At 33.7% G+C, this 26,902-nt stretch overlaps 3 protein-coding genes and 1 non-coding gene across 4 annotated transcripts; all 4 read left to right on the top strand.

Moving 5' to 3' along the window:
* Positions 1-6,302: 6,302 nt before the first annotated feature.
* On the top strand, positions 6,303-10,066 carry LOC125877890 (cytochrome b561 and DOMON domain-containing protein At5g47530-like). The gene is made up of 4 exons (XM_049559180.1): positions 6,303-6,566; positions 7,080-7,529; positions 8,719-8,982; positions 9,672-10,066. Exons 1-4 carry the CDS (start codon positions 6,360-6,362, stop codon positions 9,948-9,950), a joined length of 1,200 nt encoding a protein of 399 aa, XP_049415137.1. The 5' UTR covers positions 6,303-6,359; the 3' UTR covers positions 9,951-10,066.
* Positions 10,067-10,918: 852 nt separating this feature from the next.
* Positions 10,919-12,261, top strand: LOC125877909 (60S acidic ribosomal protein P3-like). The gene is made up of 2 exons (XM_049559202.1): positions 10,919-11,203; positions 12,006-12,261. Exons 1-2 carry the CDS (start codon positions 11,006-11,008, stop codon positions 12,159-12,161), a joined length of 354 nt encoding a protein of 117 aa, XP_049415159.1. The 5' UTR covers positions 10,919-11,005; the 3' UTR covers positions 12,162-12,261.
* LOC125878090 (small nucleolar RNA SNORD14) lies at positions 11,578-11,701 on the top strand. Its single transcript, XR_007447706.1, has one exon. It is a non-coding gene; the product is annotated as a small nucleolar RNA SNORD14 (small nucleolar RNA).
* A 1,288-nt stretch (positions 12,262-13,549) lies between the features above and the next one.
* Positions 13,550-24,798, top strand: LOC125877897 (mitochondrial outer membrane import complex protein METAXIN). Its single transcript, XM_049559188.1, has 6 exons — positions 13,550-13,814; positions 17,422-17,756; positions 18,510-18,586; positions 18,670-18,730; positions 19,354-19,516; positions 24,323-24,798. Exons 1-6 carry the CDS (start codon positions 13,655-13,657, stop codon positions 24,505-24,507), a joined length of 981 nt encoding a protein of 326 aa, XP_049415145.1. The 5' UTR covers positions 13,550-13,654; the 3' UTR covers positions 24,508-24,798.
* The last annotated feature ends 2,104 nt before the right edge of the window (positions 24,799-26,902 follow it).

Here is a 26,902-nt window from a genome sequence, read left to right on the forward strand (position 1 = left end):
ATGAAATTCTATGCATTGTTTTTGGATGATCATAGTAGATACACTTGGCTATATCCATTGAGAAGGAAATCAGATTTCTTTGAAGTGTTTGTTAAGTTCCAAAAAATGGTTGAAAAACAGTTTACTAAAAGCATTAAGGTATTCCAATGTGATGGAGGTGGTGAGTTCTCTAGCTCAAAGTTCATTAACCACTTGGAAAATTGTGGTATTGTTAGGCATATATCCTGTCCAAATACACCTGAGCAGAATGGCATTGCTGAAAGGAAACATAGGCATGTAGTAGAGACTGGTTTAACATTGTTGTTTCACGCTAAACTGCCTTTATTTATGTGGACGGAAGCCTTCCTTACAGCTGTGTTTCTTATAAACAGGTTACCATCTTCAGTACTTAAGGACACACCTTTCCATAAACTCCATGGAACACATCCTGATTACAATAGCTTAAAGGTGTTTGGGTGCAGGTGTTTTCCCTACATCAAAGGAAGCAACAAGTTTTCACCAAAGACATATCCATGTGTCTTCATTGGATACAGTAGCCTTCACAAAGGATACAGATGCTATTATCCATCCACAAGAAGGGTCTTTATATCAAGACATGTTGTGTTTGATGAACTAACTCTTCCTTATGTGCAGGGAAACAACAATGAAAGTGATTCTGCAGGTTCCATTCATCTCGCCACATTCTCTGAATTTTTCTCAGAATCAAAAACCACAATTGATGACGTGCCAAGTCAGGAGTCTGACTCATCTGAGCATCTTCCTGCTGATATATTGCTAGATGAACTAGCACCTGAAGAACCTCAACAATATACCGAGGAATTGTCACCATCTACATCTCCCGCATCACTTGAGAACTTATCTAATGATTCTCCTAATGAGGCACAAGATGCTGCAATGATGCAGACACAATTATATGAGGCTGAGCAGCAGCCCCAAGAATTCAGCATTGCAGATTGAAGGGGACTTCAATTTGAGGATGATCTATCTAAACTCTTTACTGATCAAGTCCAACCTCAATTACAGGCTCCATCTCAACCATCGACATCAGAACATGTCATGATAACCAGGTCAAAAGCTAAAAATTTATCTCACAGTTCATTATCTGCAACTAGGAAAAGCACTGCACTTAGTGAACCTATGTCCCTCAAAGAAGCACTTAGCATTCCACACTGGGTAGCAGCTATGAAGGAGGAGTTGCAAGCACTGCATGAAAATGAGACCTGGATTCTGGTTCCCAGAACTACTAAGATGAATGTAGTAGGATCCAAATGGGTGTTTAAGACCAAAATGAAGTCAGATGGTTCAATTGAGAGACATAAGGCGAGATTAGTTGCAAAGGGCTACTCACAACTTGAAGGAGTAGATTTTGAAGAAACCTTTAGCCCTGTTGTGAAAGCAACTACTATAAGAGTTGTTCTATCTCTTGCAGTCACACAACATTGGTTTATTAGACAACTTGATGTTAAAAATGCATTCCTCCATGGATATCTTGCAGAAGAAGTGTACATGAGTCAACCATCAGGATTTGTTGATCCAAACTATCCGAGCCATGTCTGCCAGTTGAAAAAGGCACTGTATGGTCTCAAACAGGCTCCTAGAGCCTGGTTTGAAAGGTTCAACTTGTATCTGCTCCACATTGGCTTCAAGTGCAGTAGAGCTGACTCATCTCTGTTCACTCTTCATAGTCCAGCAGGAACAATACTACTGTTGTTATATGTAGATGACATAATTGTGACAGGCAACAACTCAAAGCAAATGGATGAAGTTGTGAAGAAATTGAGCATTGAATTTTCCATGAAGGACCTTGGACAACTAAGTTTCTTCCTAGGTGTTGAAGTTACCTATTTTCCAGATGGAATTCACTTGTCTCAAAGAAAATATGCTACTGATTTGCTCAAGAAAGTGGACATGAAAGATGCAAAGGAAGTGCCTACTCCCTTAGTACAGAAGCATGGCTTACAGGAAGCTATTGGAACTCCAGTTGATTCCTCAGTATATAGGAGCATTGTAGGAAGCTTACAATACTTGACACTAACCAGACCAGATATAACTCATGTTGTGAACCTTGCAAGTCAGTTCATGCAGAATCCAAATTCTGTGCACCTCCAAGCTGTAAAGAGAATACTCAGATATGTAAAGGGAACTATTACTCATGGTTTGTGTATTACTTCTCAGTCCTCACTCAGGTTGTATGGTTTCTCGGATGCTGACTGGGCAGGATGTGCAACAACAAGAAGATCCACCACTGGTTACATCATATATCTTGGTGCAAATTGTGTGTCCTGGTCCTCTCGAAAACAGAACACAGTTGCAAGGTCAAGTGCAGAAGCTGAGTATAGAGCCTTAGCTGCTACAGCTGCTGAGCTTACATGGCTGACTTACATTCTGCAAGATATTGGAATATACATCAAGTCTGCTCCTACACTGTTTTGTGACAATATGAGTGCACTGTACATGACCACAAATCCAGTATTACATGCTAGAACCAAATATGTAGAATTGGATTATCATTTTGTTAGAGAAAAAGTAGCTCAAGGGCAGTTAATCACTCAATTTGTTCGATCAAGAGATCAACTAGCGGACATTCACACGAAGGCACTGGCAAAGGACCAATTCCTGTCTTTCAGAGACAAGCTAAGAGTAGTAAACTCACCTCCAATTAGCTTGAGGGGAAGTGTTAAAGATCGAGATAAGATCAGTTAGATATAATTATTAGTTACTAGTGATAATCTTAGATATAGAGTCCATGTTAAAGTATAACTCTATCTCTAGATAGTTGTCTTGTATTAGGAGTATTACTCTCTATGCTCTGCACGACTTGTAAGTGTATAAATACACTATGATGTACTCTGTATTTCTTCATCAGCTAATACAAAAGCATTACGGTATATTAGCCTCAGATTTCTCAAAGGCAAACGATAATGGGATTTTTTCAGCAAGTCCATGTTATAAGATTTTTAATTCGTACAGAAGGGACATACTTGGAAGATGATTCTTTGGCTGTCTTGTGACATATGAGGCTATAGGGGTTGGATATTATGTAAAAGATGTTAACATGGACTATTTGAAAGAATGTTGAAAAGCGGTTATTTTGTAGGGACGTTATTTTCAATAGATGTTAATATATGTAGGAATGCTATTTTCAATAGACTCTTGACTCCAAGAAATGTTCGAAAGATATTATACTAAAAGTATAAGACATCCAGTTATTCACCGGTTGAGTGGTCCGTCCAAGAAAGACATGAAATTTTTGGGCATTACTTAAAAAGAGTTTATGGCTACCTAGTGATTTTCAAATCACTTTTATTGCACATTTTTTTGGAGTAAGATGTGATTTATAGCAACACAATATCAAGATGAATGATCATAAAAAGAAATTTGACCTTTGCTCTTGTCTACCTTGATATAAATTTAACACTTACCTATGCATCCTTAATAGAAGATTAAAAAACATAACAAAGAGCCAAAAATATTCTTGAATAATTCGAAATAACTTCCATTTATCTTTTGTTTGCTTTTGGTATCAAAAATATATTTTCCATTTATTTTTCGGACTACATATCTTCTGAACTATTGATTATCCACATGAGTCATTTAGATCATTGATATAACAATTAACATGGCAAAACATGGCCAAAATGTCCTTGAACTATCGAAAATAGTTCAATTTTATCTTATATTTGATTTGGGTATCAAAAATACTTTTGCCCTCTAGCTTTTGGTGGATTTAATGGAATCATTTTCTTTTGTTGGGTTATTGGAGGGTCCTCGTTACAAAAGTGGTTTCAGATTACCAATAATATTGACCCTTTCCCAAAAAAGAAAATGCATCTTATAAGCTTCTTCCATACACTATTTATATTATCAACCAAGAGGTTGCTTTATGACTAGTAACTTACAAGTTGAAACAGTAAAATTTGTAACATTTGGGAGAATAACTTTGAGAAAAGGAAGAAAATAATCATTCCCTTCCTAGAATATGTTGTTGCCACATCCACCGCAAGAGATAGGAACATATCAATGAAACTGAGTGGTATTAAATTCACTTTTGATCGAATAGTTAAGAAGGCATACATTTAGAGAGAATTTATGCCTATTATCCTTTTTTTTTTGGGAAAAAGGACAAATATATTCTCGAACTATCGTAAATGGTATGCAGATATCCTTTGTCATATTTTTGAAACATTGGTGTCCCTGTCGTCCAAAAACTAGAGCATATATACCCTTTATACTAACGGATATATATACATGTGTCATAATCTTATTCACTGACCCATTATTTATTAAATATCGGATCGACGGATAAGATTGCGCCACGTGTCCCTATTTAGTCTTCCGTTAGAGTGAAGACTAAATGTCCCAAAAAGCATGACGGAGGGTAGTATCTGCATACCATTTACAATAGTTCGGAGGGCATATTTGTCCTTTTTTTTTTTAAAAAAAGAAGAAGATATATACCTTTGAAAAAGAGCAACTTTCACATATAACAAACATAAAAATCATATTTGTATGTTATAGCTATAATTTGCATAATTGTTTGTTATGGAGCTTTTGATTTGTATAATTCGCTAGATACATCCAATTTTATACAAATTGTTCAGTTTTGTATAAATTCATTTATACATTGTAATTTGTATGATAAGATTTGTATTTGTATAATTATAAGTGTATAGGATGAAAATATATGTATTTGTATATACAATTTTCTATCGCTTTATACAAACACAAACGCATTTTATACATTTGTATACCGAATGGGTAATTGTATACCGAAAATGGCTAATTGTATACCGAACCATATGACAAAAAAATGGGATGTTTATTGCGAATTACAAATAAAATAAACTATGACTATATCATTTAATTTAAATTAATAGTTTGCTATTTCATACAATTTTCCCTTTAAAAAACAAGTTTAAAGGGGAATTTATACATAAATATGCTCTTTAACTTTGTTTCAGCTAGCATTTATACCCCTTCAACTTTGAGTGTGCACACGTAGGCACTTAAACCTATATAAAATTGAACAAATAGACACAATCGTCCTACATAACATCCTACATGACAATTTTGTATCCTATGTGGTGTCCTACGTGTATTATGTCAGGTAGAACATGTGTGTCGACTTGTTTGATTTTATATAAATTTAAGTATCTACTTGTACACACTGAAAGTTGAAGGATATAAAAATTCACTGAAGTAAAATTAAAGAGCATATTTATGTATTATGCCTATTTTATTATTTCATCTCAACTTTCTGAAATTGGAACAAAACTTGAATAGGAAAACAAGTGGACACACCCGCAAGGAAACCCACCTCGAAACTAGCGAGTTGCCTAAACCCTCCCTTGTTTTCTTGCTTGCTTTCGGATAAGAAAGAAACCGGATATAACTGAAGGAAAGGCAATATAGGTACGATAGGAGGGTACGGTTAAGCATGTAAGCAAAGGCTCTCTCTCACCTTGTGATCTTGTGTAAAGCCTTTCCACCTATCTATTTTTTTTTTTAAGTGTGTTTGTCCTTGGAGTGTAATTCCTTCCCATACACTTTACATACGTGAAGCACATTGCTACATCTGGTTGGTTCTCACTTTAGTAAAAGCATTTTAAACAAGAAAAGCAACAATTGAAAGACAAGTAAAGTGTAAAACCTTAGAAGAGTAACTGAAACACTGCTTTTGCCTTCCCACGCTTTTTTTCTCTTTTTTTTTTTTTCGATTTCCAACTTAGAGTTCGGGATCGTATCGAAATGCGATTAAATTCTAATTCATGTGGGAAATAATTACTATACCAAAAATAATTTACAACAACAATTAATTAACGTCAATATAGCTTACTTGCCGTTACATGTGTTTTTTAGTGACAATTAACATTTTTTGTAAATGTCCCTAAAGCCTATAGTGACATTGAATCCAAGAACAATTAATTAATGCCGGCAAAGACTTTAACATACATTATTAATGTGCATATATATTACCGCTAAAAGTTATTTTTGTGATAATGTTAGGGATAAAATGATCCTTAATAAAGAAGACTTCATACATAATAAAATTCAAATTCGAGACAATAAAGAATTATCGCTCCACCACGACTCTTATTGCTACCCTATCACACTTTGTTCCCAAAAAAGAACCTCAGACTTTATCCAACAAAAAGTGAGAAAAAACATGAATAAAGAGAACAGAACATATACATTACTTCTTTTAAACTCCAATTTTCTCACTCCACGGAAATTATCATGCATGCTCAAGTTAATTTTATTTTTCTTTCCCTCTTTTAACGTAGCTCTTATATATATTGAGGTTGAAAAATGAAAAAAAAAAGAAGCAATAAATTAAAGAAATAAAAAAGAAAGTGAAGATGTCTTCATCTTGTTTAGTATTTTTTGTCTCAAACTCAATCTTTCTTTTATCTTTATTTTCATTGACAATTCATGCCCATCGTTGCACTGAGAATTTCTTATCTGAAACCCTTAGTAGAAATCTAACATTATGCAAGAGATACAAACATAGGAATGGAGTTGAATTTGGATGGAAAGTCGAAAACACGACGACTCAAACTCTCCAGGTCAGAGGCGGATCTAGAGCTGGTTAATTTATGAGTTCAACTAAACTTATTGCTTTCGATTCGATACATAAATACATGCATAAAATTGGAAGCTCTTCTTTGTAGCAGTTGTCTTTATTTTTATTTTGATACTTATGACCTCTTGAATTCTCTATTTTCCCATTCCTTTCAAAATTCATTTTTTTCAAATATGTTTTTTTTTTTTCCTTTTGTTCTTTATTATTGATAGGAATTTTTCTTGTCAATATCCTATAAATGGATCGAACACCCCTTTGTTAGAAAATTACACCAAATTGGGTGAATTTTTATATTATTGTTTAAATTTGAATCCTTTTGGTTATTTGTAGGAAGTTTGTAGTATAATGGTAGAAATGATTCAAAAGTCGGGTCAGGCGGCATGTTCAAATTAAATTTCACGTATGATATTCTAGCATTCTTTTCAATCCCCTAGGTAAAATTTTTGGTTCTACCATTAATTTACGACTTTAAATTCTGAATTTACCTCTGTTTCAGGTAATGGTGGGAGCAAGATTAGATGGTGAAACAGGATGGTTAGCTTGGGGTTTGAACTTAGGACCAGAACCAAGAATGGTAGGGACTCAAGCACTTATTGGCATCAAACAAACAAATGGTTCATTTCTTGGTAACACATACAATGTCACACAATATATTAAAATAGGGTGCAATCTTTTACCAACTCCAATTGATTTAAATGTAAGCAATTTGACATTTGGTTTTCTTGGACATATTCAATATCACATTATAGAAGCCACTATATATCTTCCTCAAACAGTTGATATTTCAAGAATTAATCATGTTTGGCAAGTTGGAATAGTTGCAATTGGAATGGAACCCAAATTTCATGAAAAAACACTCAAAAATTATGATAGCACAGAGATCATTGATTTGCAGACTGGCACATCTCTAAGTATTAGATCTGCTAGACGCCATCAAGCAAGAGTTGTAAGTGATGTCTATATTTTTTCGAATTTAACTTATATACACGTAATAGTATAAAATAATGTTACACTCCTATTAGTATTGTATTTTACCATGCATGTGGTAGCTGAGGTTACACCTTATTTTTTATGAACTTGTGTAATTGTCTAATAATAATTTTTTAGCTGATCTGATAGTGCAAATTTATTTTAAGCCATCAATAATTTTGATTATTATTTTTCATTGCATGCATGTAATGTCCTTCAAACTAGGTAAAAACTTATTCACATAAGATATTTACACTAAGCTAATACATACATACACTATGTGTTTTAGTATAGAGTTCTTTTACTAAACTCTGATTAATTAGTTAATAATATATAAACTTTATTAAGCTACTTAACCATGAGATGTGAGTTGAATTGGTTTTATGTAAGGTGGAATGATCAAGGAGACCCTTGTAGTTGGCTCCATTTGTAAGTTGGACCCTCCTACTTATCAATTTGCCAATGAACCCCTAAACTCATAAGAACACAATATTTAAACCCTTTGGTTGTGCANTCCCAACATAACTTATCCCATCATAACTCATTTTCAAACCAAACGACCCCTATGTGTTTGAGTATAGAGTTCTTTTACTAAACTCTGATTAATAATTAGTTAATAATATATAAACTTTATTAAGCTACTTAACCATGATATGTGAGTTGAATTGGTTTTATGTAAGGTGGAATGATCAGGGAGACCCTTGTAATTGACTCCGTTTGTAAGTTGGACCCTCCTACTTATCAATTTGCCAATGAACCCCTAAACTCATAAGAACACAATATTTAAACCCTTTGGTTGTGCATATCTAAATAGACAGTTAAACTTGTATAAAGTTGAACAAGTAAACATATGAGTCCTAAGTGGCGTCCTACGTAACCAACTTGTGTCATGCGTGGCATCCTATGTGTATTATGCCATGTACGTAGGACGTACACGTGCGTCTACTTGTTCAGTTTTATACAAGTTTAAGTGCCTACTTGTGCACATCCTAAGTTAGAGGCCACAAATACGAGGCCAAGTTAAAGGACATATTTATGTATTATGTTTTTTTTTCCTCTCCCAAATTTCACTTATGAGAAACTACATTCTATGTTTTGGAAAGTAATAAGTTACACTTGAATAGAAAAAGTTTATTTTACACTTGTAATTAATTTTATATTTGCAGGCTCATGGAATACTTAGCATTATAGGTTGGGGTGTAATACTGCCTATTGGGGTGATAATAGCTAGGTATTTCAAAAAGGGACCAATACATTGGAATGAACATGATCAATGGAAACATGCTCATAAGGCATGCCAAGCATGTGGGTATATTTTTGGTGCAACTGGTTGGGCAATTGGCCTTTGGCTTGGAAATTATTCCAAATATTACTCTTTTCCCAAACATGGAGCTTATGGTATTTCCATCTTCACATTTGCCACCCTACAAGTAAAACTCTCTACTCTCTAGTCTCTAACAACCTTTTGATTTTCTGCCCTCATTTTTTATACAATATATAAGATATGCTTTTATTGTTAATCATACTTATTTCTGTTGTCTCAATTTATGTGTCACTCCTTTTTAGTTGTAGTAGTACTATTTTTCCATTGAATTTTTCATTGATAAATATTTTGTGACTATTTTATAGATATTTTGATTGAATCAGTGCGAAAAGAAAATTTTTTTACTTTATTTTTGTACGGAAAACTTAGGGAGGTTTCTACTATATATTTTTAGTGAGAATCTATTTTTCACCATGCAATTTTTCAGTGAGCAGATTCGATGGGAAATAAGTAGGAAAATCATGTTCTATAGAACAAGTTTTTCATTGATTCGCAATGAAAAAAACCTTTGAATTTAGTAGTGTTAGTCACATAAAGTTCCCATTTAAAGTCGCATAAATTTTATGGTTTGATATATGCATAAGTTTCATAGGTTTTTCTTTCTCTTAAATTTTACCTCTATTCAAATACCTTCACATAAATTGATCGGACGAGGAATGATTAATATGTACTCTTATCCCATGATTCATGAATTAATCCATCACTTAATTATGATTTTAGTTTATTTTCATTATAATGTCAATGACAATTTAATGTACACTACTAATTAATCAATTGGTTAATGTGTATATACAGACATTGGCACTAAGATTAAAGCCCCACAAGAATGATGAACTTCACACATATTGGAGTATATATCATCTTTCTCTTGGCTATGCATTGTTGATTGTGATTTGTGTCAACATATTCAAAGGCATCAAAATATTGCAAGAAGAAGAGACATGGAAACCTACCTACATTGCTATTATTTCTTCTATTGCTTTCATCTTCTTTGTCTTTGAAATTACCAATTGGATCAAATTCAAAGTTGATCAATTGAAAAGCAAAGAAGAGTTGTCCAAACAAATACACTAGAAGTATAGAAGTATGATGATAACACATCTTTTTTATTCTTTTGTATTTTTTCATAATGGTGATTTTTGGACTAGTTCGCTCACATCTCAAGTTAATGTCACATTGTGTTTCGATTAGTTTGCTCACATCTCAAGTTAATATCACATAATCATGTATATGGTAAAAAAATTTCAAAAAAATTGCCTGGAAGTTATATCATCAAAATATTTTTCTAGGTTAATCACACACGAAAAACTGAGAAAATCATCTATTTCATGTTAAATGCCTCCTAAAAATGTCGTGAATCCTGGTGAGGCCATAAGTATTGCTTTCCCAACTCATTACGGAGGGTCTTGTAAAGTTTTTTCAAAAAAATTTGCCCGAAAGCCATATGACCAAAATATTAATGGGCTAACACACACAAAAAATGGAGAAAATCACTTATTTTCTTTTAAATGGCGTCTAAATGCTAAAAAATAGCGTGAATTGTGGTGAGGCCATACATACTGCTCCCCAACTCATTACAGATTTGTAAAGTTTTTTTTTTTTTTTAAAGTCACCTGAAAGTCATATCACCAAAATATTTATGGGTTAACACACACGAAAAACTGAAAAAATTGCTTATTTCCTATCAAATGGCTCCTAAATACCTAAAAAAATCGTGAATCGTGGTGAAACCATATGTACTACTCCCCACCTCGGAGGGTCTTGAAGTTTTTCAAAATAAAGATTAAAGAGTAATATATGAAGAGATATAAGTTTCTATTCCAAATAGAAAATTTCAATCTATTCACAATATTAATTGTATTTTCGGTGATAACAAAGAATATAATTAGAATTATAATTTATTTATTTGATCAAATAAATTCGTGTCGGACCAAACATCGGATGAAAACTAACGAGGACAGAATAGTTAATATTTTCATCCCGGAAGGACATATTGGTCTTTTCAAGTATAGTAAACAACCCTAGGGTTTCTCCTACTACAAAAACCCCAATTTACACTCAAACTCCGAACGCCTCTGTTATCATCTTATATAGAAAAAGCTCGAGAGAAAGAGAGAGCCGCAGCAAAAATGGGAGTTTTCACCTTCGTTTGCAAAGGTTCAGGAGATGAATGGAGTGCTAAGCAATTCAAGGGTGATCTAGAAGCATCTGCTTCTTGTACCTATGATCTTCAACGCAAGCTTGTTCAAGTTGCTCTTGCTTCTGACTCTTCTGGCGGTGTTCAGTCATCTTTCTCCTTTGTTACACCTTCCTCCGCTGTTTTCCAGGTATAAAATTAAATGGGTCTGTTTTATTTTTCGTTATGAATCTCTTGGATCTGAGTATTTTAGCTAGTGTATTTGAGATGCGCGACTGATGATTGAATTAACAATGGAATATGTTCGTTTATCTGTCTGATTTAACCTGAGAATCAAATAGTGTATGGATTCTTTCTTTGTGATTCATGTGCAATTTTATGGTACTAGTGATTTTGAATAAGAAGAAAAGGAAGCGCATTGGCTATTTGGTTGGTTGTTTTAGTATTTTGAACAGAAAAGGGACTACACTGGAATTTGATCACTTGATTAGTTACATTGTTTGCGAATTTTGGTTGATAGAATTAGTGCTTTATGTGTTGCTGGTTGAGTGTTTATATTGGGGGATTCTGTGATGATACAATTGAAGGCTTGTTTCTCTAAACATTCGCAGTGGCCGCCTAAGATCTTTCGCCTTCGCCGGGCTTGAGAGATAATGCTGCTTTTATCCTTCCTTGGATGTCTGAGATCGATCACCCAACTTGTTTTATTTTTCCAGTTCCCTATTTGAATGTTGTTTCTTGTTTATTTGTAGTCTTTATTTTGGAATGAAATAACACATGGTGGAATCTATAGAGAGTTGTCTTAGTATATTAAGCACACTTAGTCTTGCCCTGAAGGTACAAGTTAATTTGAACATTCCAAAAAGGCGGAGTGTAACAGCCTCAAATTGTATATTTTTATTATGAATTGTTGGTTCTCTGAATATAGAGGGATTGTTCTTGTTTGATAAGTTGTGTACTGTGTGAACATGATTCTTATCCTCATTGTATAGGTGATCATTGGTGGTGGTGGTGGTGGTTCCATTGGTGGTGGAGCAGCAGCAGCTCCTTCCGGTGGTGCAGCAGCTGCAGAAGCAGCTCCAGCTGAGGAGAAGAAGGAAGAGAAAGAAGAGAGTGACGATGATTTGGGATTCTCACTCTTTGATTAGATTGGCATTACTATATAGTAGTACAATTTTCTGTTGCTTTCATCGTTTGTTAGCTTCATTTTGTTGGTTCTAAAGTTTTGATAAAACATTGGATTATCAGAGTTGCTGTTTAGGTGTCTAATGACATTGTGTTTTATGGTTCTATGAACTCATTTTTACTCCTGTTCTGAGTTACTTTTGTCAAAGAATGACTCGATCTCTTCAAAGTATCAACAATTTTAAACTGATGATTGGTCCTTACAGATTTTTGTTACACTCTTTTAAGTTATATTACTTAAAAAATGTTAATATTTGTGAATAAATGTTGTGTTACACTTCAATTTATATGACTTGCTTTTTCTTAGTCAGTTTAAAAAAGAAATGACACATTTTTATATTAACTAACAATTTAACTTTAAAATATTTATTTTACCTTTAATCAAAATGATTTATGGTAAAATAAATTTGAAGTCTTTTTTTTTCTTAAACTCTTGAGATAAATTATGTCACATAACTTGAGTAGGATCGAGAAAACTCACTCAAATTTGATTAATTAAGACCTACTTATCTTAACTGACATCGCACACTTATTAATACCCGTCTAATTTGATAGTTACCATCCCTTCAATTCAAATTGTTTGAGGATGAGTTTACATATTACTTGAATGTATTTTTCATTGATGTTTTACTTTATTTGTTGTTAAGTAAAAAGTGTCCAAGACTCTGTGCTTGGATTGATTTAAAAAAAAGTAGAAAGTCAAATTTAAATGACTTTTAAGTTTAAAAAATTAAACGTACATGATACTTACTTTTGGTTTTTGACTTATTTTAAATAATTTCTAATTTTGTCAAAACACTTTCTAACTTATTTTTAGTTATTTTAATATTTGTCAAACACTTTGAGAAGTCAAAAATTGACTTAAACGTAGATTTGATCAACTTTTAAGTCAATCCAAACACCCTCTAAGTTGCACAATTTAAATAGAGGTTCAAATGTTTAAATGATAAGTAATAATAAGTTTACTTTAGGTGCCTACATAGAATATTAAGACAAATTAAAAGAGATTATCTATATATTTAGCCACATGCTGATTTTTTTAATTTATTTTTATCATAATTCTTTTATTTTTAACTGGTTTTAAAATTTGCTTATGCTTTACCTATATAAATAATTTGCATAAAACACCAAACCTTCAACACTTTTTTCCTAAGAAACCTAATGAGTTTGCTAAACAGAAAACAGTTTTTTTCAAAAATAATTTGTTTTCAGAATGTTTTTTGAAACAGTATTTTCAGAGTAGTGAAAAGTATTTTTAGGAAAAATATATAGTATTTACGTAAATTAGAAGGTAGAGGCTTTCTATCCTGGAAATTACTATTTTGAGTCCTTACTTATTCCCTAATTCACAAAACGCCTCCCCAAAATCTCTAGGGTTTTATTTTCACCAAAAAAAAAAATTCAATTTCATTTCATTGTTGATACAGAGATTTTCTCACAAATTGTTCCATCTCTAATGGAAGAAGCAAAGGAAAGAGAGAAACTGACACTTGTGACCCGAAAATCCTGTTTCGGACTACCCACTTCTTGCCCTAACTGTTTACCGGCTTACGTTTACCTCAAATTCTCCGGAACTCCATTTGATTTGGATTTCAATCTCATTAACCCTGATTCTGGTACTTCTTTTTGCTTGCTAATTATTGAAATTTTATTTTTAAAATGATTTTTGTTATAGCTATTTTCTGAGTTTTTGGTAATAGTTACTTAATGCTTAAAGGTTTTTAATATCAAAATTATGCTTCTTTGCGCTGAAGGGATGCAAAAGTGTATAATTTTATTGTCATTTTCTTGTTCCAGATGATCATATTTTTTTTTCGTCTAAGATGTTGATTTTTTGTGTATTCTGTAAGTTTCTGATTGTTTAACTTGGATTTTTGAATAATGAGATAGTTTATGTTCGATTTAGCTCCAAATGTTGGACATATTTATCCTACATATGTGAAACCTAACGAACAAAGTAGGTTAGAGAGAGAGTAAATTGGTGGTTCTGTTGCACAGTTATTTATCTAATGAAGTGGTGGAATATTTTCTGTGAAATAGGGAAACAATGTAAATTGTGAAAACTCTAATGGCAGTTCTTATGATATGTGTCTTCCAGATGACAGATAGTTATCATTAGGATGCAATAACTGATAATTCATATCCTCCTTTGTTCTAGCACTGTCCAACTATTGATTACTTTTGGTGTTTTAGACAAGTCAAAGTTTTAGCATCTAAGGGTGTAGCCTAGTGGTCAATGAATTGGTTTGGAAACTTCATCCCCAACGGAGGCAAAAACACTAGGTAATTTCTTGTCATTTGTCCAAACCTTGGTTGATAGAATACCCGGTACTTGTGCTAGTAGGAGGTTGAAGGTACCTGTAGAATTGGTTGAGGTGTGCGCAAGTTGGTCTGGAAACCACAGTTATAAAAAAAAATGCTTTGGTTGAAGTGGGTTTCTTGAGTTTGCCTGACTCAATTTTTTTTTAAAGAACTATGGTAGTTAATTTTCTTGATGGATAAAGAAAATTTTTTAGTCTTGTATTTCTTCTTGAAGGTCTTCATTTCAGTGTAGAAGCAGACTCTCCAAATTTATGAGCTCGAGTAATTTTACAACAATTAGGAGTCTTTCGACTGTAGATTTTAAGCGCAAAAAAGTTACATGGATACTCGGTTGGAGTGTGAAATTTTTTGAAAATAAACATTATGCATATAAAGAAAGACAAAACAATCCTAAATTCACTAGTATTTTTGATAAATAAATGCCAAATACACTTGCCATTAAAAAAACACGAGACTTATAATAGGTACAATCAAAGATCATTTGTTTTAACTTTCACATTTTCACAAGTCCTAGTGTCCTACCAAGCTTTAAATTATCAGAATTTGATCATAATATAGTTCCTGCTCAAGATCGATGAAATCTCTATCAGAACCATCATTATATTGTTCGATTCTTTCTATTGTTCGATTCTTTCTGCTTCCTCTTTATCTTCTAGTATCACCTGTCTAATCAAACCATAAAACTCCTCTATACCATGACCTACTTGCCTCCCGGTCGAGTTAGATACTTAATAATCATATGCGAAGTTATAATATTCTTATAATGTATTGGATTGTCACAGGCAGGAGCGAATTTACCATGCAGTTTAAGTGCACATGAATCCATGGTCTTCCCACAAAACGAGGTTTTTTTTTACATATTTTAAAATTGATCAAATATTACCTGCTGACACCCATTCTACAAAAAGGCTTAATGATGCACTTGATTGGAAGCTGAGCTGTCTACCCCTTTCTTTAGTAGTGGGCCAATGTTTTAGAAATCCTAGAGCCGCCTCTAGTTATAGCACCAGAATTTTGGTTCAGTTGTAAGGATGCAATAGAGATGTACTTTCTTAAAGGACTCACAATTTCTCTACATTAATCTGCATTAGTTCTGAACAAACACAATGAACATGAAGGATCATTTTAGGAAGTTGGGACTAAGTCTTCTTGTTGTTCTGACATAATGTCAGACTCAGTGGTTGTAAAGTTTTTTTTAGTTTTGTTAGATACTTGTATGTCCATTTATGGATAAATGCGAGCATTGGAGAATCTTTGGTTAAAGAACTCCTAATAGACATTTTTGATAAAGAGAACTCCTAATATACTTAAATGTCAAATTATTTAGTGTTAGAATGAAATGTACCCTATTATAAGTAGAATGTGCTTAGAGGATTGTACCCAACTGAGATTGAATTGTAGTTGAAATAACTGATTGATAAACAAGTGCCAAAGTCCTATTTTTCTATAAGAGGAAAAGCGGTTTGTATTCCTTCTATCTTCCGATTGGATGGGTTAAGCATTGGTCTTAGTTACATGGATAAATATGGCAGTTAGGTCGGCATTGGCTTAGTTACAGCTGCTAATGTTCAGATCTTCCTTGGCTATGTTCAGCGTTGTTGAAGGCGCTCGTCTTAGTGCTGTAGGCGAGAGGCAAGGCAAACCCTTGTCGCCTGGCGAGGGGAGCATACATTGAAAAGGAACGATAAGGCGCGAGGCAAGGGGACTGAGGGGTCTCCTTTTGTTTTAAAAAAAACTGATGCAGCAATTTAGAATTTAAAACGTGATTTTAGGGTTTATTACCTCAAATTTCAAAGAGTCCACTGAGTTCTCTTCAGCTGTAAAAGACAAAAGGTTATGTTTTCTTCTTCTTTGTTCTCCTTTCTTCTTTCTCCTCTGTTTCAGCAGTCTTTCTTCTCCTTTTTTCTTATTTCTCCTCTCCCTCTGTTTCGGACATCAACCAGTAACCCCAGCTGCATTGTGCACAGCTTTTTCTTCCTCAGTTTTTTGGCCTCTATTTTCAATTTTTTGTGGATCTGCCCATTTTTCTTTTCATTTTCTAGTCCATATATTTTTATTTTCTGCTCAATTCAGTTTAGTATACTGTTTTGAATTGAAATATTTGTTAATATGTTATTGCTATGGAGAGTTTGGTTATTTATAGATGCAATTAAATATTTTAATTGTTGGTATTAATTGACGCCTCACTTCAAAAAGGCGAGTGCCTCGTCTCTCACCTCAGTGAGGCAGGCCCTTGTCACCTTACGCCTTTTCCGTTAGATGGTACACATACTGTGGTCTAGCTGCTCAACTCTTTGTTTGAGTTGATTTCTAGCTCGGAATGGGGAGATTTCACGTGTTAAATGATCCAAAACTATCTGATATTAGAAGAATCTATGCATACCATGTGAAGAGAATCTCAAGCTAGAGAAACCCATTTGTACTTGTGTGAAGTTGGACATATTTACCAATACTTGAAACAGGGAAGCAGAGAATGGGTGGGACTGAGTCCTTGAATTTTTCCTATAAGTAGGCTGAGTCCACTATAGATGATTCATGTGTTTGATGATTGTTTCAAGGATAAAAGAGCATAGACTTAGGGCTTCAAAATAAATTTGTAGCAATTGAATGGTAAAGCTTAGTGATCAATTTGGCCAGTAAGCTCTACCGCCAAAATATTTCAGTTATATGTATTACTGTCTTTTTAAGTAGGAATTCTTAAATTTTCTCTCATCAGGCTAATAATTTCAAATGAGAAAATCTTGTGTAGTGCCTTTATGGTTTTCTCCATTTGGTTTATTCATTTTATCTGTTAATCAGGTTTCGCAATATTTTGAGTCAATTAATATGCCATATCCTTTCTTTCAGCACATTGAGTCATCCTATAGGTTGATTGCCCAATATTTATTGTGTTTTCGCCAGATCAAATACCTTATGTCGAATCTGGTAGATACGTAGCCTACAACAATGAGAAGGGTGGAGTTATCCGCAGTTTAAGCGAAGATGGTTTCGTTGATTTGGACTCTCAAGTCCGTGGTATACCTGAATGGATATCAGCAAAGGCTATGGTTGATTCATGGCTTGCAGATGCCATTATTTATGAACTTTGGGTGGGTTCTGACAGAACTTCTGCACACAAGATTTACTATTCAGATCTCCCGTGGCCACTTGGAAAAATCTTGTACTTAAAGCAAGTTCATGTTGTGAAACAAATTCTTGGTATTACGAAAGAAAATGCTGAAAGAAGAGAGGAAGAGGTAATATAGTTCTATTGGTATCTGTTTTTTTTCCCCTCTATTTTTCTGCACTCACACTATGTATTTGTAAGTGTTTTCTAAGGTGCATGAGAAGGGGAAGGAAAGGGTCTAGTGCTCATTCAACCTTACACCTTAGCTATAAATTATCTGTTAGCTACAATTTTATTCTTGAAGAGAGTGATCAAATTTATGGATTTTTCTGCAATAGGAAACTATTTGTCTCGTAGAAATCCTAAAATAGTCGCATAAAAACAAATATATTGGATATTGGAATGAAATAGGCCTGAATGGACAATGGGGCATAATGGATACTCCCTCAGTTTCAATTTGTTTGTCCTACTTTCCTTTTTAGTCTGTTTAAAAAAGAATGTCTCTTTCCTTTTTTGGCAACTCTTTAGTTTCAACTTTCCACATGACATGTTTAAGACCAAGATTAAGTGACATTTTGGTACATTCTACATATCTTTAATGTAAGATCATAAGATTCAAAAGTCTTCTTTACTTTCTTAAGCTCAGTGCCAAGTCAAAATAGGACAATAAAATTGAAACGGAGGGATTATTAGAAATCATAAAGCCCACTCAAGCTAGTTTGAGGTCGAAGTGTTGTAGAAACTATGCAGTCTCTGGGTTGCTGTGGGATGAGACCAGACAGTTGAATGAGGTTCCCTTTTTGCTTCATTTGTGATCTTTCTTGCAGCTTTAATTTCACATATTGTTCATAATGGGGATTAATCAAAAACTTTTGCTGGACAGATTTACAGGAATGCCAATGATGCCTTTAGTGCTTTATCAACTAGATTAGGGGAGCAGGCCTATTTCTTTGACAACAGGTTACCTCATCAAACAACATAACTAAGCAAATGTATCATTTTCTTTGCATCATTATTTACTAATCTCTAAAGTTATCTAACAGGCCGACAAGTTTGGATGCAGTTTTCCTCGGACATGCACTTTTTACACTGTATGCATTGCCTGTGAGTGCGCTGTGGCTTTATTTAACCAATTTTACGTGCTTAGTTTTTGTTCAGACTTGTACTGTAATTATATGGTAAATTTGGAAGTAACTGTTTAATAATAATAGTTGCAACTTATAGTTACTAGGTAGAAATACAATTGGTTTCCTCTATGTCAAACAACAAGTTAAACAATCTTGTGCCTGTGTCTACATGATTGTGTAAGAAGGGAACAAGTTATTGAGATGAAGAAGGAGCACTGGTCAACTGACACTAGAATTACGTTCATTTTGGAATCATTGGGAATAATATTTCCTGAGCACTAAAACTGCTTGATTAAGAAAATGGTGCTGTTTGGCTGTTTCAAAGCTCATTTGAATGAGAGCGGTTTTGTTTGAAACAAACATGAAATATGCACAATTAGACGCCTATGCAAAAAATTTGAAATAGTTAAAGATGTTTAAAAATATTTGGAATGTGTCAGAAGTTGGCTTCTTTAATCTGAGACTGGTTGGAAAGCACAACAGACAGTTGTTTTTATCTTACACAAGCCTCTTATTTTTATCAGAGCAGTGCAAAATAGATGTGATTGTCACTCTGGCACTTTCACTAATTACCTTTAAATTGTCTATGTCTGCTGATAGGAAACTTCAGTGCTCCGAAGCAAGCTATTGGAACATGATAATCTTGTAAGATACACTGAGAAGTATAAAAGTGAACTGATAGATTCTAGCGGATCATCATCTTCCGGTACACAATCCCAGAGTGATCCTTCTTCATCCATGCCAAGGCGTCCTTCACAATGGAGTGAGTAACTTTCTGATAGTACCATATTATTCTGCTTTTTATAGATTTTTGTTGTTTTCTCTTCCATTTTTTGGAATTCTTGGGTGATAGTCTGTTAGTTGCATCATAAATATATATTTTCCTTTTCTATATTTCTGTAAAAATTTAAAAGTTCAAATCTTGAAAGCCTATGATCCGCTTTTTATTGTTGGTCGAACTCCTTACCATGCCTGCTAAAACCATTATCTTTTTAATTTAGGGCTGTTGTTTGTTCGAGGGATAAGCACATTTAATGATCCCAATACTCGGTTTTACTTATGCAACACTTCTGGTATAAAATCTTTGTTTAGTACTATAATTTCTGCATAAGTAATGTAAATATGAAAAAAAAGTGGAACTTGGAGGTACCCTGTCACATTTTATGGAACTAGCCAATGGTACCTCCAAAGTGTACCACTAGTAGTATAACTAGTCTGGGAGTAGCCATAGACACCTGAACTTTGCTTTTGATATTTCATTTAGATAACTAATCTTTATTTGTGACGTAATGAACACTTCGACCTGTCGGATTTTTTTATTAAGTTCGAAATGTTGGCATGGCGGAATGTGCATTTCTCATTTGAGATTTAGCCAATAAAATGACTTTAGACCCATAAAGTGAAAATTGTTGTTTCTTCTCAACCCCCTCATTGACTCAGCTTCCAATTTCTCTCCCGACAATATGACCCTCCACAAAAAAAGAAAAAACAGAGAAGAAAAATGTAGTGGGTAACAAAATATTGGAGTTTTGATTTTTGGAAGAAAAACTTAGGGTTCTTCTCGGCATTAAGAGATGAGTTAGTGCGTGGGTTATTGCTGGGGGATGTTGAGAGCATAAAGACCGGTGAAGTGGCTCACCTAGGCCGAGTTTGCTACAAAGGAAGAAGAAAAGTTGTTGCAAATCTGAGCTGTTAATCTCAAGGGAGTTAAGACTGTTGGTTGAGCTTAAAGTTGTTGAGGGAGGGTTTGGATTTGGACGACAGAGAGGAGGCTTTGAAGAAGGAGAAGAACGAGGAAAAGAATTAAATTGCTGCATGTCTTTACTTTTCTTCTTTATATTGAAACATGCCTTCCATGCATTTGTTTTTGCTACATCACCTGCATTTAAACTTCATTTGTTAGGTAGTTTTTTGTATTGATATATCAATTAATGTTATTGTGGGAGGAGACTTGGAGCACTTCCCAGTTTTGACGAAGTTGCACTAAGGGTCAACCTAATAACCATTTTTTATTCGTCTTGGTCATGGATACATGAACAAGACAAATTCAAGATGAGGTGCCATGACATATGTTATTTGTGGATGACATTGATCTGGCTGACGAGACTCGTGGCAGTGTTAATGCTAAGATGGAGGTTTTGAGATGGAAGGAGTGTAAATGATTTAGGTTGAGCAGGGCCAAGATAGAGTACTTGGAGTGCAAGTTCAATGACAGCGCATGGGGCTGCTGTGGAAAGTGAGGTATGATATACAAGTCATCCAAAAGGGAGGAAGTTTGAAGTATCTTGAGTCTATTATCCAAGAAAAATAGAGAGATTGAAGAGGAAGTCACTCATCGTATTGGTGGAGGGTGGATAAAATGAAGGCTCACATGTGATAAGAAGGTGCCACCAAAGCTTAAAGGAAGGTTCTACAGGGTGGTAGTTGGACCAACTGTGTTGATGCAGTGAAGTGTTGGCCAGTCAAGAACTCTCACGTTTAGAAGTTGAAAGTTGCGGAAATGTTGCAATGAATGTGTAGGCATACTAGGAGAGATATTAAAGATGAGAATATCCATGATAAGGTTGAGTAGTTCCGGTGGAGGACAAGATGTGGGAAGCGAGTTGAGATGGCTTGGGCATGTGATGAGGAGAGGCACAGATGCCCCAATGCGGTGGTGTGTGTTGAAAATATGTCTCAGGATATTGCAGAAATAAAACAGTTAGCTATTTCTAGGGTTTTTAAAATTATGTTATTAGAGTTAGGGGTGTGCAAAAACCGATTTAACCAATAAACCGAACCGAAAAAAATACTATTGGTTTATTGATATTGGGTTATTGGGCTAATGGTTTTTAAACGGTTTTGCAAAATTTTTTATTGGGTTATTGGTTCGGTTTCCGGTTTTATAATTTTTGTTAATGGTTAATCCGATAACCCAATAAGACTATACTAAATTTACTAGTCTTATTGTTAATGGTTAAACGATTGTTACTTTCATAATTTTTGTTAATGGTTAAACGATTGTTCCTTTCACACTTTTTCCTTTGAATGTGTCTAGTGTCTAAACTTGCAAGAAAAATGATTGTTACTTTTATGATTATTACTTTCATGCCAAATGCTGGAAAAATCATATGGTATTTTCTTATTGGTTAAACTGAAAATCGAACCGTTAAGTACCATAAACCGATTAACCAAAAACCAATAAGAAATATGTTATTGGTTTGGTTATCGGTTTGAAGTATTTACAAACCGAAAATCGATAAACCGAACCAATAACACCTAAAATCGAACCGAACCGACCGATGCGCACCCCTAATTAGTGTCTTATTTGACTTATATTTAGGAGTTAGTTCTTTTTATTTGTTATTTGAATTAAACTGATAAGTTAGTATCTCATTTTTATATTTTTAGTTAGGAATTATATCTATAAATGCAAGTCTCTGGATTATTAATAAGATAATTCCCTTTGATAATATTGCAGTAATTTTTCTCTCAAAGTCTTTCTCTGTTATTTTCTTTATTTCTTTATTAAAAAAGCCAACAATTGGTATCTAGAGCCTTCTTCTTGAGGGACCTGTGAGTAGAAAAATGGATTCTGAAAATAGTTATTCACGAATGGCTCCTCCTATTTTTGATGGTGAGAATTATCAACTATGGGCTATGAGAATGGAAACTTATTTGGAGGCTCTTGATCTTTGGGAAGCCATGAAAGAGGATTATGAAATTAATCCGCTGTCAAATAATCCCACCGTGGCCTAGATCAAGAGTCACAAGAAAAAGAAAACCATTAAGTCGAAGGCAAAAGCAACTTTGTTTGCTGCTGTTTCAACAACTGTTGTCACGAAAATCATGACTCTCACATCACCAAAAGATATTTGGAATTATCTGAAGAAAGAATATGCTGGAGATGAAAGAATACGAGGAATGAAGGTATTAAATTTAATGAGGAAATTCGAATCGCAGAGAATGAAAGAGTCAGAAACAGTTAAGGAATATTCTGACAGATTGCTTGCTATTGTCAACAAGGTAAGATTACTAGGCACTGAATTTAAAGATACAAGAATTGTTGAAAAATTTCTTGTTACCGTAACCGAAAGATATGAAGCATGTATAACTATCTTGGAAAACACACAAGATCTGTCCAAAATTACCTTGGCAGAATTGTTAAATGCTTTGCAGGCTCAGGAACAAAGGAGACTTATGAGGCAAGATGGCATGGTTGAAGGAGGATTAGTAGCCAGCCACAAAACTCAAAGCAAGGGTAAATTTTTGAAAAATTACCCACCTTGTCAGCACTGTGGAAAAAATGGACATCCTCCATATAAATGTTGGAAAAGACCAGATGCACAGTGCAAGAATTGCAAACAACTTGGTCATGAAGCTGTGATTTGCAAAAACAAATTTCAAAAAGATGAAACAGTTGCCCAAGTCACTACTGAAGAAGAAGAAGAAGAAGAAGAAGACCGTTATTTGTGGCAACTTGTTTTTCAACCAAAAAATCTGATTTTTGAATGATTGATAGTGGTTGTACAAACCACATGACATATGAAAGAAATCTTTTTAAAGAGTTCATTCCTATGGAAAATAAGAAAGTCAGAATTGGGAATGGTGACTATATTCCTGCAAAAGGAAAAGGGTCTGTTTCAGTTAAAACAAATTACGTACAAAAATAGTTTCAGGTGTTCTTTATGTGCCTGATATTGATAAAAGTTTGTTTAGTGTTGGTCAGTTAATAGAAAAAGGATTTAAATTATTATTTGGAGACAAATATTGTCGAATCTTTGATTCTACTACGCAAGAGATTTTACAAGTTGAAATGAGAGGTAAGAGCTTCTCATTTAATCCAACAGAAGATGTACACAAGCCTTGCAAGACAAAGGATGAATTAACAGATTTGTTCACAAGGTCAATTTCAGATGAGACTACAATCTACAATTCCTGATCCAAGAAGGAGTGTTGAAAATATGTCTCAGGATATTGCAGAAATAAAACAGTTAGCTATTTTTAGGGTTTTTAAATTATGTTATTAGAGTCCTATTTGACTTATATTTAGGAGTTAGTTCTTTTTATTTGTTATTTGAATTAAACTGATAAGTTAGTATCTCATTTTTCTATTTTTAGTTAGGAATTATATCTATAAATGTAGGTCTCTGGATTATAAATAAAATAATTCCCTTCGATAATACTGCAATATTTTTTCTCTCAAAGTCTTTCTCTGTTATTTTCTTAATTTCTTTATTAAAAAAACCAATAGTGTGAGAGGTTGACTATTGATGGTTTTAGGAGAGGTAGAGGTAGATCGAAGTATTTTCGGGGAGATGATTAGATAGGACATCACACAGTTTTAACTTATCAAGGAAATGACCTTAGATAGGAGGGTATGAATGACATGAATTAGGGCAAAAGATAGCTGTCATGTTATTCGTCCATATTAGGTGTAGTATTACTCTTGTAGTTTCTTGTCTTTTAATTTCTACTTTCTGTTGTTTCTTGTATTTCGATTATCATATTATTTTGTTGTAGTTATTGTCCTGTTACTATTTTTTGTTTTTGCTACTATATGATTGTTTTGTTCTGTTTATTCATTTAGGTTCGAAACCCAAAAGCAAGCCTAAGAGGGAAAAAACTGAGGAAGAGAAAAAGTTCCGTAGAAGGGCTAAATATTTTCTGGTCACTCAACTAGTTGCAGTTTTAGTTTTCCTCTCTCTTCTTGGAGGATCTGATGCTGCTGAAGTGGAGCTTGATGAAGATGATGATAGTGCAGATTATGATTGAGCAGTGGGCGTGGGTGCCTTGATTTTCACTGTTGAGAGTAGTTTAGACTCGAGACTCTTGATGCACGTTAGTAGTATCCCTCTTTATAATCTGGAAAATTTTGAATTCTTCCTGGTGTACAAATTGCTGCCATGAATTATGGTATCACTGTAGAATAAATTGTTTTTCTTCATAAATCGTGGTCTGAGTTGCCCCCTTCAGAAAAATAGGGCAACGAACAAATACGAGAGATGAAAATTACAGTTTCTTTTTACTTTTTATGATTTGCTATAATTTTTTGTTTCAACTTCAGTTTTGATGGATGTTGGAAAATGGTAGAAGCAGTCATGCTTTGGAGGTAGTTTCTTGTTTGTCATTTGGTTGGTAGTCTGATTTCTCTTTAACAATCATTCTCTATAATACATTTCACAATGGCCATCATGTTTTCTATGGAATTCAATCTTTCATATTATGTTATATTATATATGTTCTTTATACAACATTATATTACACTAGATATGTTGTTTATAACAATATTGGAACAGTCAGATGTTATTATAATGGAGGCCTGGATTTGACATTTTAGAACAGCTGTTAGATTGTTAGATGTGCATTATTTTGCGTTAGAAGTTGATCTATGTTGTCTTTGATCTACAATTAGGGTGTGTTTGGTATCAAGGAAAATTTTGTTCACTTAGGGTATTTTCCAACAAGAGATATAGGGTTAGTCAATATAGGATTATCCAATACAGAGTGCGTATATGGACATTGCGAGTTTTCTATTATTCGATAGAGAAATGAGTGTATACATGTTATTGGGACGTGCATATACATTTGAATTTCATTTCATCCTCATTACATTACATATTGATTATGAGTTGTGAAATGTAATACGCTTTACTATAAGGACAATTCTCTAGGCACTTGTGAAATCAGACGGTGTATATTACTAAAATGAATCAAAGACAATTGATGATTAATTGTATGATAAGTTGTCTAGGTATACACAAAAGTTCGACGATTTCTTAATATTAAATCTACTGATTGACCTAGTGTATTCAATACATGCGCTTAGCCGCTTACTATAGAGAGAAATGAAAATTTTCTTTTTATGAAAGAACTTTGTCCCTAGTTGATGAGGAAGAGCAAGATTCGTATGCTTATACATAAAAATACTTCAACTTAACTTTTGACATAATTAATGCAAGCAATATATACATTTAATGAACGGTTCTTCTTTGGAATTAAGATGCACTCAAGAAGTTGAATAGTAAACTAAGATATGATGTAAGAAACAAAATAAATGACATATATGACGTGGTTTCTTTAGGATTTAATTTTCTATCATTTTGTGAAGTTGATCGATTCTAAAGGAGAACATTCAAACGGTCCTTTGATGACTCGAACTCACAATCTTCATATTAAAAGTGAGGATGCTTATCATCTGACTAATTCCTCCTATCTTAAATTCCCCCTTCGAAACGTATTTTATGAACTATTTCTAAATGTAGAAAAAGTCCTCGACAAAATAATATAGTTCAAAACAAATTGAGAACTTTTCAGGGTCTGAAATTTGTTCAGTGCGTCAACCATCACGATCGATGAAAAAATTCTACATTCAATCGTCAAGTGATCTCTTCCATTGTCTTTTCATTCTATTTTTTTTTTTTTTACTTCCATTTGCATAGGTCACGTTCTAAGTTTATCGTCCCCTCCTTACTGACCCAGCCTTCACTCCTTGACCATCCCACCCCCGAACTCCCAATATCCATCCCTATCTGTCTTCATAACATTTTGTTAGATAACTTATAAAATATTCTTGGAATATATATATATAAAAAATATTTTCTTACTTATTTATCAAAACATTAGAAAATAAGTAAGATCCATTTATTTTTCCAGAAAACACGTTCAATCGAAAGAATGAGCAATCAACTATGTGCTTAACTCATGCCTCAGGAATCCTTGTATAGAGATGACAATGGAGCGGTGCGGGGCGAGTTGAGCTTAACCCGTAAAATTTTTAACCAGCCCCACATAACAACTTTTTTCATTTTCAACCTGCCCCGCATAAATTTTTATATATTTGCCTTTTTAAATTAAATTTGATACTAAAAATAAAATTTATAAAAATAAATTCATTTTCTCATTAAGTATATTAATTTAATAGATAATAAATTAAAATTTTATTTTTTAAAGGTCAATTGGGAAGCATGTAAAAAGTCGTATTAGTTTTTATTGAGCCATTTTCATTTACTATCTTGATTATTTTAGTAACTTTAGAGAAATTATCTTAATAAATGATGTTCTATCACTCTTATAACATGTAAAAAGTTATAATAAAGTTTGAATTCGCATAAAATCGCATAGACCCTCAACCGCCCCACCCCACATTAGTTTTTAAAAAACTCTCTTC

Source organism: Solanum stenotomum, chromosome 9 (genome assembly GCF_019186545.1).
Source record: "Solanum stenotomum isolate F172 chromosome 9, ASM1918654v1, whole genome shotgun sequence".
Lineage (NCBI taxonomy): Eukaryota > Viridiplantae > Streptophyta > Magnoliopsida > Solanales > Solanaceae > Solanum > Solanum stenotomum.